Genomic DNA, 14,856 nt, shown 5'->3' with positions numbered 1-14,856 from the left:
AATCTCCGCGCGCCGGGATCGTCGCGTCGTCGGTGCAGTCACGCGCGTGCCGCTTTTCCAGGCCGCGCGCGGCGGAAATTTTTCCTCGCCTCGAGACGAAAGAATGCGCTTCGTGCGTGACAGATCTTGTTTACTGAGCATCGTCGCTGAGACCAGCGAGACTCCGGACGAAGCTAAAATAACGGAGCAATGCAGCGCTGTTAAATCACATGATGTGCAGGCATGAGACTTAATACACGCCATTGAATATTGCGGATGTGTGTTTTACGTAATTACTAATTGTGAGAGGTGGATTAAAGTGTTTTTACTTTTCGCGAGAACGCGAACTTTCGCGCGGAATCGAATATACACCATCGTCGCTTCCGAATATATCCCGCCGAAGACTGCCCTCGGGATAGAAATTATGAGCCTTCGGGCCATCCGGTATCGCTCGGGCGGCTGGTATCGCTTTAATTCGATAACCTGTTTCTTTTTTATACGTCGGGTCCGCTCTCACGGCACAGACGCTCCTCTTCGCCGCATCGTTGTTCGGTCCGATTTTTTCCTCCGCTGCCCGACCCTATACACACGCAGTACCGAGTGACCAGGTCGGGCCCGTGGCCGTGAAAGTTCTCTGTTTCACTACGTGAGCCCCGCGTCACGGCCGTGCTCGCACGTCCTTCCGATGGCAGCGGACCTCCCGATCGGAGGGGTCCGACGTGTCGTATGCGGCGAGCTTGTGTGCTCGAGGAAAGGAAGAAATTTTCGAAAGCGATGACGAGCCTTTTCGAGCGGAGCGACGCCGACGTGACGCGATCTTATTTGAGAGCGAGCCGCATAACGTCTTTATTGCGTCGCATTGCATCGCGAAGGTACGAATTTGGCTTGAAATGGCATAGGGGAAAAAATATATCTTTATAAACTGTAATTGTTACAAATTATACACACATGTTCCAACTTTCGCCTCGGCTCTGTTGCAGTTTCAGAGATTCGGCGAGATCTCGTCGAGTAAATCTCTGCGATCCCTATTTCGCGGTTCAATAAAGCGATTCGTCGACGAGCAAACACTCAACTCATACTCGCACAACAGACAACGACGACTCTTGAGCACGACCCCTTTTTCTATTCTGGTGCGTGCACGTCGACGCCTGCTCGTCCATGAGTTTTTTATATTAGCTCTCTCTCTTTTTCACGCGCGTGTTTGCAGCCCTCTCGGGGCGCACTCTTCCTCGAGCGTCTTCGAGGCCGGCTACGTGAGCTGAACCCCATTGTTGGCCGATCTACAGTGAGAGGAATTTCTAGGAGCGGAGAAGCGTCATTATGCGTTATGCACAAGCAAGAAATGATTGACTCACGAGATCATTGCAGAAAAATGATTGCATGACCGACGCTCGTGATCTCGCTGACAGTTTCGAGAGCGCCGATATTGTAGAATGTAGATGTTGTATTACGTATAGCGTCTTTTACATTACAAGTCGCAAAATTCAGTCTTGAGATTATTTTAACCGATCTAACTACTCGATTGTTATAAAAGAAGAAAATTCGTGTCTGTAATCTGATGATGCAAAGATCGATGACCGACGCGCGTCTGATGACGCAAGAGGGATAAATATTTTGCGGCGAGCCTCATCCGCGCAATGTCGTAACGTTATAGTTTGCGGACGGAATGGTATCGTGCGTTGCGGTCGTAAATCTTTTCTAATGCGGTTAATATAGAATACGATATCTGGATTATTCATGAGTGTATTCACCGTTAGTCGGAAGTCTCGCGTTCGATCATAAGCAGAAGGTTAACAAGTCACGCGTGAAACTTATCGGTGATTTGTAAAGGGTATCCCGATAAGCGAGAAATGTACCCGACAATGAATAGATCCACACTTTCCACGTCATATCTCGCGGTTTTTAATAACCGCACGCTGCTTTGATAACTCCGTTGCTCCGAGCGTGCGTGTTGCTCCGCGCGCTCGCGAACACGCTCTCAGACCAGCTCGCAATCAGCTGATTTGTCACGCGTCGAAAGTGTACATGTTTGAGAGCTGTGGCGCAGAACGACGGTCTTTTTGCATAAATTGATGCCTCGGCGCGCAGCTGTACTGCTCTCTTCTAATCCAAAGGCGCGTCAATGCCGTCAATTATCTTCTGCGTTCGTTCATAACGAGGGCAAGATGTTTTCACTTTCTACGTTTACGTGTGCATGCGCTCGTTGTACAAGCCTGTGTGCCTTCTTACGCTTTATGTCGACTTCTGCGCCAAGCTTGGTCGAAATAACGCGATGTCCGTTACATGTGCACTTGGGCTCGCATTTATTGGCCCGCCTTTCCTCGATTATCACGCGATTCATTCATCGGCAGAATCTTGAACGTTTCTCTTCCTTTTCATCCTCGAATCGTGTGAATGGTTTTGCAAATAGGTCAGAATCTTAATAGAAACTTAACTAAGTGTACGTCGCTAATGCCAGGAGCAGTTTCTCCAATCGATGATCGACTAATTGGCATTTGTGAAAACGTCCCAGCCGCGTTTGCGCACGTACGACGACGACGACGACGACGACGACGACGACGACGACGATTGGCAAACGTCCCGATGAAAAGGTGGCGGTTACAAGTGGACGTAAACGCGGACGAGGTACTTTTACTCGCTCTTGAGGAAAAATGGATAATCGCCGGCGAAGAAATCGATTCGTCGTAACTTCGCGCTCGATTCAAATCACTCGATTCGTTTCGCTAAAACGGCGCGATCTCTCCGATTCCTTTTCGCATAGGAGCGGAATATTTATCACAATATGCGGCCTAACGTAAATTCGAAGCGCTGAGAACGATTAAGATGCAAACATGCACGTACCTGATGTATCATGTAATAATTTTTATTTAACGCGACTGAGAGAGAGATATATTATTTACAAAATTTACAAATTATTTTACTTTCACGGCGGAGCCGTTACATGATTTTTATGCATTGTGACAGTTCTTAGCCTGACGGCGGCGTGCATTGCGAGCGCCGGTAACTGTATTTCGCTCGCCGCGCACGTGAGACAATTGGCTGTTGGCCTACATCTGAAAAGTTGCGATTGCTTACGATCGTGTCTTTTGCATAAGTGCCTCGTAAAGGTGCTCGATGGGCTCTCTTGTGGGTTATTCTATTCAAATCTCGCGATCGAGAAATAGATTTTTTATGAGCGTGCACATATAACTTGTGCATATCTATTCAGAAAAACAAGTATTTCCGCGGTGATTGTTTTTTCAGATCAATCATCGCTGAAAGCAACTCACGTCAATCACGTCACTTTATAAACCGATCGATTTATCTTCGTACGATAGTAGGGAGGTTCACGTTTGCTCGTCTAACGTCCTTGACCCGCGATTTTTGCCCCCGTGATTGATATCGCAGCGCGGACGTTCCTCCGACGTTTTCCCGTTGCCCAACGCGAGAAAAATTCTCCAACTGATAACAACTGACTACTGTCGCTTCCACCGGCTGAACTTCGCATCATTCTCGCGAGTAAAAGCGAGCCAAACAACGCTTAATAATTGGAAAGCTACCCGTGGAAAGCTGCTCTGAAAATTACTGTTTCACTAATATTGTTAGCTCGATACAAACTTTTTTTTCCTCGTTACAAGTGTGCCACCGAGATCGGCAGCGTAATTGTGGTGGTGTAATTTAGTGCAATTTTAAAATGTAATCTCTCAGGCGTAATTTTCGGGTCATATATTCCTTGGCGCGCTTTCGACATGTTACAAAGATTGATGAAACTTGCTCCCGTGCATGCTTTCATATCTCGGCAGCTTACGGCGGACTTTTGTCGGCGGTGAATTATTGAGTTCGATATGGCCCGGGCGTTATTCGAGATTCTAAAAATTCCGCGACGAGAGATCGCTCGGTGATGCGAAAAAAAAAAAAGAAAAGATGGAAATTCCGTTCCGCTGAATGTCGCAACGCGAGAAATCGTAAAATTATAATGCATCTCCGGCATCGTCGTGCTCGTCATCTCAGTTACGGAGAACAGTCATCGAGGCTGATATTCCGAGAGCAGCACGTGAGTGGCTTGCGGAATTCGACGTTATTACGAGCTTCGTCGCGATGCGCAGTTACCAGCATTATCACATCAATTTTAATTTATTTAGGGTAAAGAAACTCGTTGTAAGTAACGGTAACTATCTTTATTTATCAGATAATATTCGCCAAGCAACGTGTTAGGATTACGTGAGGGACAAGGCGAGGCGTTTATTACGAAAATCTCGTTTTCCCGCAGGAGAACACAACGCGGACAGCTGCAGCTGCTGCCCTAAGTTTAGTCTTTGTGCCGCTGCAGGTTGGCAGGTGCCTGATACGAGATACATCTGCTAACCTGCACGTGTTCGCGCGTCCGCGTGTGCGTGCGTGCATCCGTGCGCAGGTATACGATCCCGCATGTTCGGATTGAGGCGCGCGAGGTCGACGAAACCTCGACGAGCCGGTGTGCCGACGAGCCAGCCGATCTTCTTGTATGCAGGTTTGGGAGGCAAATCTGTTCACCTGCCGCTATCGCTAGGTGTGCCGGGCCCGACCGTGCCGGGCGTGCAGCCAGGTGCCCCGAGAAAAATCAAGAGCCACGAAGTCCACCGGTCCCGAGATTAAGGTTTGCCCCTGAGCGAGCGTAATGATAGGGTGCCGCGCTGGGTGGATGAGAGAGTGTCCAACTTTATCGTACTTCTTTTTTTCTCTTTCTCTTCCTGTCCACCGCTATTTATATACGGGCGAATTTCGCCTCGCGACACGTTTGCCTATGCTCAGATAAAAATCACGATCAACCACTCATTTTTCAATTCCTTTTATTCGCAGAAGCCTCGCTTTCTTTCCTAAATACATTATATATAAATATATGTATATATAAATGGTCACGATTTTCAGTAATGAGGGACTTAGATGATGATGATATATAAATATAAAAGCGAGATCTACCTAGCGATAAGACCACCTTTTTTATTTTGTTGAGATGGCTATTGTAAATTTTTATACAATTCTTATTCGCTGTTATCTATCTCGCGAGTAATCCTAAAGTAGGATATCTCGCATCTCCCGGGCATTATAATACAGCGAGAAACCTAAATTTATCCCCCTTTCAAGAGCTTTCTGTTCGTCACAAAAGGATCCTCTACGACGTCGTTTTGTGTCGTCGTCTCTCACTCTGCGGGAACTACATCAGTCATGCATTATATGGATAATCTAAATAGAACTAGCGGGTCCTGCTACTTCTCACGCATTCAGTTACTTGAAATTTAAGCTTTCCCCTTTTTACGCGCGCCTTCCCGTTTCTCTCCTCCACCCACACACTTCCCTTACGCTGTTTGCCCCGATATATCCGTTCGTGATTCTTTCTACCGAGGGTCGAACTTCTTCTATTCACGTCGCGCGACCCCTCCTTGTCCATTAAGGCTGACCTAAGGCAAAGAGAATCCATCTCAGGTATCAGTGCTTTCTCATAATCACGCAGATGGGAAATTCGGCCATCTGTCGAGTGAGTTAATCACGAAGTGGCAAGGATAAAAAAATTAATATAAGCTGTTAAAAATCTATATCAATACTATAATCTCTCGACGATGATTCTGTGCACAATTCGTCACATTCTTAATAATTACGCATATATCACGAAGGAATGCTCTTAATTAACGGATAATCCGTGAGTACATTCGGAAGAAAGCTCTTCTATCACAGGACCGTTGATTGATGATGGGCGTTTCTCGTAACTTTCCTCGATGATTTTCTTTTCGAGCGTTTTTCGTACGCTACTCACATTTCCACCGTCAACTGGAAAAGAAGGTAGAACGAATGTTGCTGGGTGCAATCGACATGTTTCGACTACGTACTGGTATCGACTTTGTAGAAAAAAAGCGCGCACCGTTGCGTAGATACGTACATTGACCTGCCATCCGTACAGTGACACAAGGTTGTCCACCGGTGTGACATTGACAATGGTACGAACAGGCAGGTCTAATGAACCTCCTGCGTCGTTCTCCCCTCTTTTTCCCCGTGACTTCCTGTCCCACCTATGTCATAGATCCGTATTTTGACCCGCACATTTAGCATTAAAATGACTTAGCCAGCACAGGTAAAGTCAGATGATTACGTAATACGTAATACATATGTTTGTTGCTTAAAAACTAAAAATATTGTTACATCAATGAAATTTATTCATGTATCCCGATATAAGATCAACCTGGACCGGAGAAAATCGATAATTTAAGAAAGAAGTTATTGGCTCGATATCTGCGAGCTCCGGATGTAAATAACAGTATTAGGATAGTCTTGCTGGAGCTGTCACTGCTTACAAATGATTTTTGGTTTCTGATTACCGTTCCCTGTATTCAGTTTGAATAAGCTTATGTTACATGATATATACGGGTCTTGTTCATTTCGCAAGTGCCGCGCGTGCGTAAATATATGTGTTGACTCTAGCTTAGTCTACAGTTCTTCTTCTGCTCGATCCGGAACGCAATAATATTGTAGTAATATTGAAAAATTAAAATTGTTTATATGAATAATTGTTTTATTATTTATATGAATAATTGTTTTATTCAGCATATAAAAATTTATAGATTTAATTTAGCGTTCCCGTTTGAAATCCATTGACTTCCCATTGACTTGCTTCAATATTAAGGGTACAGCGTAATCGAGAGTTCGCTAATTGGAGTTTACTTTAGCGACACGGTATCTCAGTTCCGTGCCCGCCTAGATGGAAGTCTAAGCCGTTGGACCTATTTTCCATTGTTGAGTGGAGCTGATGATCTTCGATCCCATCAACGTGTTCGATGCGATCGCGTAGGTGCTTGACCGCGTTCTTTATGCAACGGTCGTTTTTTTTTTTCATTGGGGTCCAGGGTCGCCCTCCAATTAAACATCGATATATAATTACAGACTCGCGTATAATTAGGGGCGGACTCCGCCGGTCTAAGAATACATCGATTTCTGTCACTGCGCATTAGCCGCGGGGTCACTGCACCGTTTATAAAACGTTCCGTAGATCCCGATGGCGAATTATAAATCGTCTGTAATGAGTGCGCCGCCTTTGAACCGTTACATGCTTACAGTTAATTCTCATCGTGGCTGTACGTAGCGGCGGCTACGTTGCTCTTTTTGCAAGTCGAGAGGAAGAGTTCTTTGGCGATTCGGAATAAGTACCGCATGAGAGAAACGTACCCGCACATTTTTCAGGATTCTCCATCCCGCTTTATAAAACGATCCGTAACTTTGATCAATGCAGCATTGGATGCACCATTTGCGATACGGCTTTTGTATGCGCGCCGTACCACATTTGCAGCGAGGCGAATCTATCGCGCTCCATTGTCCGACACTAACGAGACGAGCTTTAATTATTCTTACATTGTTTTGCAAAGAAAAACCGTTTACAGCCGTCCGATTGTTCCCCGACGTGCCGAGACGATTTTCTGTATTCTCTTCGTCGAATAAACGTTATTTACGCGCAAAAAGCGCGTCGCGACGCGTCGATATTTTTTCGTGTTCCACTAGCCTGATTCCGTTTCGCCCGCGAAAACCGTATCATTTATACGCGTCGAGCATTTATCTGCCTCCCCCGAACACTAAAATCTCGAAATATCGCGGACGAATCTCTTTTAAACGTAGCAATTTGAACAATCGCAGATTCTAGGTTTCTAAAAAGAACCTTTTCAAAAGGAAACAAAGCTGCAGGATATTTATTACCGGGTATATCAAACACTGGAGTCGTGATCCCATCGAAGAGGATCGCACGATGAATGAGAGCGCAGCGTCAGAATCGTAATCGCCCGCGGCGTCATTTCTTCGGCGCACTTATCGGCCGCATATCGCGGACGCGCGCTCGCGGCCCGCACACGTGCAGCGATGCGCATCCGCACACGTGTCCCGTCAACACCGACGCGCGCGGGGCTCGGCTTGCGCGCCCCGAAGCCACCCACGTTAACGCTTTGTCTCCGATTGCTAAATCGCGTGTTTGGTCTACGGACGAGAAAGGGAAACGAGAGGACTCGCGCGAACGGATTGCGGTAGGCGAGAATAGGCGAGTCGAAAAGTGATTGCGCAATTTAGCCTGGGCGGAATACCGAAATAATTAAGCGGCGAAGCGCGACGAAGACCGTCGCGAGATAGCGGACGGAACTTCGCGAGGAGACGTAAAATAATTAGTTTTTATTTTCACTTCGCGGCGACCTTAATATAACTCACCGAAGATGTGGGTCAGTTAATTGATAATTGTTTCGTCAAGCGCGAATGCTCTGATAGATAATTTCTCAAACAAAGTCTTCGAAACGGAGTTGAGATACAGCACGACGGAATGCTCGTTAAAAGACGTTCAACTGTAATCACGAACTCTATAATTTTTATAAAGCATTTTATGGTAAAGATAACTAGTGCAACAAGTTGCGTAACGTATATTACATTAAACTCGACTGTCTCAAGAATTGATTCTTTAATTATTTAGAGAACTGCGAAGCCCAGCTCGCTATAACTAACGTTCGTTCTTTCTAATTACAGAGTCCTGGAACGTTGCACAAGGATGTCGGCGGTGCTGGTACGAAGGTCAGCGAGAAAACCATCGGTGGCGTCGGCACTGCGACCCTCACCACGCTCTCCTCCATTAATAACGCATCCAACACCGGCCGTAATAAAAACAACCCCGTATCTCACGAGGTAAGTTACAACGCCGATCGTCGGGAAGGACGAGAGCGAGAGATCCTCGGCGTATTGATCGTAGCCGGGCGATATGTCATCCCGGGCCCCGTAGATGACTTGGATAATTAACCGGTCCTGCGCTTGAGTTTATTGCCCATTAATCCGCTCGCATTCGCGATCGGGCGGGCCCCCGTGCATGTGCGCGCGTGGAATCGGCCCAGCCTTTCCGCCTTGCGATATCTACAAGCCCTGTGCCTGTGTGTGCGTTCGCACAGGCACATGACATTATTCAGTGCATGACTTATTGGACGCAGCATGAAGTACCGTTTACAGTTTAGTTCTACTTCTGCTGCTGTCGCACCGGTAAGGAGAGTTGAATGGTCTACTCCGTTCGCGCACAATATAAAGGAACCTGAACGATGAAAGTATTTGTCTCGTCTCGAAGTTTTCCCCGAAGAAATTTTCTTTTTAACGAAGATTCGCCATTTATCTGGTGATGTAAACGGAAAAAGAGCACGATGAATTGTTAATCAGCATCCGCGAGACTTTATGCCTCTTTTCGCGCCTTTGTTTAGGAACGGTGCGACGTGAAAGCGGAACAACTCGCGCGGAATAAAAAAAAAACTCGATCTCGCCGATGACGCGATCGGGAATCGTTCACACGATTCGTCTGTTATCACGAGGGCACAATGTGCACGCGGGCCGCGCACGTAGGATTTTATTGGCCATTGTTAACGAGGAAAATTGTGCCGGCGCGGCGCGGCGCGCGTCGACGCGCGCCCGCGTGCGTTTATCGGGTATCCGCATAAATTTATAGAGTAGAACTCGCTATCGGCGGCGATCGCGGCGAAACCCGCGGCGCGGCTCGTCGCGCGATTTTTGTTAACGGTTTTATCGGGGATTTACAGGACGGGAAGGGAAATTCTCTCTTGAGAGAGAGAGAAGTGGTCGTCGCGGACTCGCCCGCGACGCTACTCGGACGGAACTAATTGAAAATTGTTGCCGTCGGCTACCTGTTAGGTCGCGATAAATTGTGTCTCTGACGTGCGCACGCTACGACTACTCTTGTTCCATTGCCGTTTCGACGAAACCGTCACGAACTAGCTGAAACGGTATCAATTGCTCCCGCGCACAATTTCGTCGTCCTTCGGAGCGCAAAATGGCCAGGTAGAATTGCAGTGTATTGTTGTATCTGTGACGGTAGCGAAGCAATTAGAAGCCTCTTCTTCGAGCTAAAACTGATATCTTAACGAAGTTTTTAATCATTAGTTTTTAACGAGGACCAACCTGTTTAAGCGAATCAACGCTGTTAAATTCGTGGTGTGAAATTATGCTCAATTTGAGTCAATTTTCAATCATTCTTACAGATCGCCACTGCTCCTACTCTCAATATGTCGTTAATTTAACTAACAATGAAGTTAAAATACTATTTTTCTATGTTAAAATAATAAATTTCAACACACGTGGTAATTAAAATTAAAACTAACAAAATGTTATTTAATCCAAGCAGGTATTGGTTTTGTTCTTGGTCCTGAAATAGCGTATAATGTTTCCTTTGCTGAACTTTCTTTCGTTAATTGAATTTACAAATGAATGAAATGAAGTTTTTCTTCATAAGGTATCACGTTGGTATCGTGTCAACGATATTGATATCATCGCTACCGACCGCAGTCAAGATCCGACGCGTATTAATCGCCTCGCCAAACGCTCATTAAGAGTAGGTACAAAAAATTTTCTTTTCAGCCTGCTGTGGTCGACGCCACTGGTTAATTTGCTCACCCGCGAACTGTCATTACGCCTGTCGCGGCCTCGATTCCGCCGCTATATCATTTCTTGCACCTCCGTGGGACAAATCGCCACGTCACCGTCGTTTGTCTCCCTTAATGCTCGGCGCCTTTTTTTCGCGAGTCCATTACGTGACCGAGACGATCGGATTTCCTTGCGCAACTGTACGCGATCGCGCGATCCCTCATGCGCGTCGCGGTTTTCAGAAGCGGTTCGTGCATAAATATACGTATAAGCAGGAGCAACCTGTACACGGATACTTTTTTTTTACCTCGCGGATTGTTGTCACGCGGTTAATGCGCTTACGTCTGCACATGCACCTCTTAGGCCCCGGACACACACTTTTTCGTAACAGTAACAGTAGGATTTCGACCAATCGTGTTACTCGATTCGGGAACGTATGGCTGTACGTTTTCAAATCGAGCAACGCGATTGGTCGAAATCCTACTGTTACGTTCTACGGAAAGTGTGTGTGGCCAGCTTTAGAGATGAAAAAGACGCGGTTCACCGTTACCGGCGCGTTGCACGCGATACATGTATTGCGCCGCGGTTTATCGAGCTCTCGGACTAATTCGTACGTGAATTTAGAAAGTCCGGCGCGCGAGATTTGCAGCTAATTGTTGTATCACGCTTGTGCAACTGCGACGGGCGCGAAAGCCAACGTTCGCCTCTCCGGTTACCGTCATTTTGTAAAACGAAAGCGCTCATTAGCCGGTTGACTCGAGGCGCGGATTGACGCACTCACCTGACAGAGAAATTACGTAGCTTTTACGTCTTACCTGCATTGATTCTTGTTCATCTTTTTCGATCGTTTTCTTAATCACGGTAGTCATATCGCAATTTATTGATAATGTCAAAACTATTTTCGTCCGTGTCAGTACTTTACACGAGTTCTCTGATAGATAATGATAATAATACCCGTTCAGTTGATATTGATAATAGATATTGATCGTTGGAGTCTTACAAGGATAGGTCGATTATAAATGCTCTCGTCTTTAGCAAGTTCAGGAGATAACTTCAGCATAAATGGCTCGTATAAAACGGTGCCCTTTCCGGAGAGACAAGATATGAGTCACGTCTCTTCGAGACATCGTCGAGTGGCGTGGCGTAACAAAGATAAGACCATAAATACTGGCTAATCGGAAAAATAACGGCTCGTAGGCGTACCGCTCTATAATTTTACACTGAATTTCTTTAACCTTCCATTTGAGAAATCATTTTCTGCAACTTTTACATGCTAATATACTGCAGAAGTCACACAACTAGTAATCCAATATTTTACGATGTAATCTAATTAGCGTGTACGGAATATCTTGCGCAGTAGATACTTACGTAAAGCAGCTATGATATTCGCGTTCTCGTGATAATTTATACGTAACTTGTCGGATAGGTTTACAGGCCCCGCCAAGGGACACGGAATCACAGACCGCGTGTTCGTAACGCTCGCACCGATTCCATATATAGATCGTTCGATCGGAACATCGGGAGTTCCGGCGGCAATGCGCAGTTTGGAGATAATTTATTATTAATTTGAGCTTTATTTAGATAAATTTAATTATCTACGTGCGTGTAAATGTCAATGCAATTGAATCCGAGCTATCTCATCCATGCAAATGCCTCGTGTGTGCTCTTTAAAATCGAGAGAGAGAGAGAGAGAGCAGAGGAATGCTTGGGCATACGCCCAATACATAGCGTACATACGTATGTTATGTAACCGTATGCGGTTTGCTCCGCTAATGTTTGTATATCAACGATTGTTTCGGATTCCTCGTTGACGTGCATCGGTACACCTCGCCGACACCGCCGATCGCTCTAATCACAATTGGAGGGTGTCCAATTCTGTATACAGGGATAATTCTGTTAAATCTATATCTGTGCTCATAATAATATGAACAAAAATAATAATTTCATTGCACCGACGATTCACTCTTATATTGGTTACAGTTCATTGAGGCCGAATCATAGCTGAATATTGATGAAGTTTTTCCTCCCTGAAATAACAAAAATCAAATCCGCATTGGTCAACGATTCACCAAGAAATCTGTTTAATTTCGAGAGAGAATTTTACATGATGTATGCTTTGTATACTTTGGTTATATTTTACATTGTTTTACGCGATAATTGAATTGTTGGCAAATTTTATTTGGCCATTTTGTTTCGCTTTGTCTCGTGTGGACATCATGAATTTGCGATTTGTGCCACGGAGGTCTTTAATTTCGGGCGATCCAAAAATGGAGTTACAGCGGTTGGGAACGCAATTGGCATTTCTCCTCTCTCTCTCTCTCTCTCTCTCTCTCTCCCCCACACACACACACACACACACACACGTCACACACACACGCGCGCTAATTAAATCCGCAGTGCTTACGTGACGTGCGCTTTGACGTCGGCGCCGATTGTTTGCAATTCGACTGCGTTAAACGCGATATCAAGGATTCAGGACGTAAGTTGATAAAGTCGCGGCTGCTTGCTATAATAACGCCGCTGCCGTACGCACGCACGTCATGCAACCATAAGAAGCCTCAGCGAGAATCATAAGCGTGCAACAAGGCGGCGCGGCGTAACCCGATCGCCTCGCATTGTATCTCGGATTTCGCGATAGCATAAATACGCTACGTGCGGGACTATCCCGATGTTAACGATCCTAGGCGAAAGTAACATAACGCCGAGATTAGCAGGAGAGAGTCACAAGCGGTTCTCCGCTTAACTTACGAGGTAACTTGTCTCCCAAGTCGACGTCGCGCGTCGCCTTCCTGCTCGACTCTGTCGGGGTGTAAAACCGAGGGCGACAAGTTAAGAGAGAAATTACCGTTGATGTCGACACTAAGGGAAACGGCCTTATTATACCGCATTATTTAGTCGTTTGAGTTTACGATATCGCTAAAGAGCCCATTTCGAAGTAATTTTATCGAGTGGTGACGAAATTACAATCGTACGCTTAAAATACGAGTATTTAAGTGGGACGCCCGTGTCGTGCTCCTCGAAAGAAACTGTACTTGTAGCTTGTCCTTTCATCTCCGTACCGTTCTTGCATAACGCACGTGACACTTATATCCTATTGTTAATACAATATTCTCATCTCCGTCCTATAATTTACTTGCGCGCGCGCACACACTCGTACACGACAAACGACCGTCGACGGATAAAATATCAGGACTCACAATCAGGCAAGAATTGAGACACGATTCCGTATTTCATAATTATCCCCGCCGCGATCGTACTTGCTAAACGGGAGACAATGCGACGCCTTTATGTCACCGCGAAACAATCGGCACTGCCGTCGGTACTCATTATAGTTCACTTGCGAGCCTCTTGCACACAGCCAGGAGACATTAAATATATCTTTGCTTTCTACGAAGCAATTTGCCGCAATAGAAAATATATTCGGTGCGCTGAGCGAAAAACATAAGATTTCCAGACATTACCGCAAGGATTTTCTTCTTTAAAACCGCAATTTATATTTGACGTTGTTTTTCTTAATATTTATGCTTCTTATTTATATTTCAATCGTTGATATAACTTGGTTTTTTAAATTCTAAGCTTAACCATATCGTATAATTTTGTGCGAGTGCAAAATTTTTGCAGAGTTCACGTAAGATTTTCCACCGCTCGATTGCGGTAGGTAGATGGATTCTCGTGTTTTCCCAACGTTGTACAACGAACGGTCGTCTGATTAGCCATGTATCGGTTGCTTTGTCGAATCTCATCACCGGCCACGCGGAAACGCATAGCTCGCACAGGCGTTTCTTCTCTTCGGCACAACACGTGCACGCTGCGATGTACCGTTATCTCCATACGCACTTTGACTCCGTGCATATATGTGGGTCTCGGGTGGTCACTCCTATGCTAATGGAGATATCTGTTTATCTGTTCGGTTATAAGCCTTGCCGTTGCGCGTTTCGTGGGCGCGCGCGCGCGTGCAACCTTCACATCGGTGTGGGTGACGACGATAATGAGATCTTGTATATCGCCGGCACTATTAACGGCAATTGTCCGGCTCGGGAGAGCGACATTAATATATACCGGTTTGTGCATCGAACGCGACCTAGAATCCCACTATTGCACCATGTCATCATTGCGCTTTAATTTCGGAATAAATATCGATGTAGCGCAAGTCGTGCTTGGATGCACGTTCGAAGGTCCAATAATTTTCATTGCACCTGAAGAAACGTGAAAATGAACGAGGAAAACAATTACGAGTATTCTTCGTGCGGAGCGAAGAAGATTATTGAAAAGGCAGCTAGAAATATATCTTCCTCGCCAAACACCAAGCGACCCATGCTTGCAATTACCTTCCCTCCCTTATTCTCTCGCCATCGCTCCGAGCCGCAAAATCCAGCTCGCCCATAACGAGGACAGGCCGCGGCTAATTCCCGACGTTTAAATTTCTAATGATCCACGATCAGCGCGCGCGACTATCGCGACGTGCGAACACGCTTCCAGGCGGCCGTA

General features: G+C 45.9%; 1 protein-coding gene across 1 annotated transcript in view; it reads left to right on the top strand.

Annotated features, from left to right (window-relative positions):
* The window catches only part of LOC139814630 (uncharacterized), a 145,743-nt gene that overhangs the window by 111,034 nt on the left and 19,853 nt on the right, over nucleotides 1-14,856 (top strand). Inside the window, exon 3 of the mRNA XM_071781045.1 lies at nucleotides 8,482-8,637. Coding sequence (XP_071637146.1) covers nucleotides 8,482-8,637 — 156 coding nt within the window. The remainder of the gene's footprint in view (nucleotides 1-8,481; nucleotides 8,638-14,856) is intronic.

The sequence above is a fragment of the Temnothorax longispinosus genome, chromosome 6, assembly GCF_030848805.1.
Source record: "Temnothorax longispinosus isolate EJ_2023e chromosome 6, Tlon_JGU_v1, whole genome shotgun sequence".
In the NCBI taxonomy this organism is placed as follows: Eukaryota; Metazoa; Arthropoda; class Insecta; order Hymenoptera; family Formicidae; genus Temnothorax; species Temnothorax longispinosus.
This window is presented reverse-complemented; position numbering and strand designations above follow the sequence as displayed.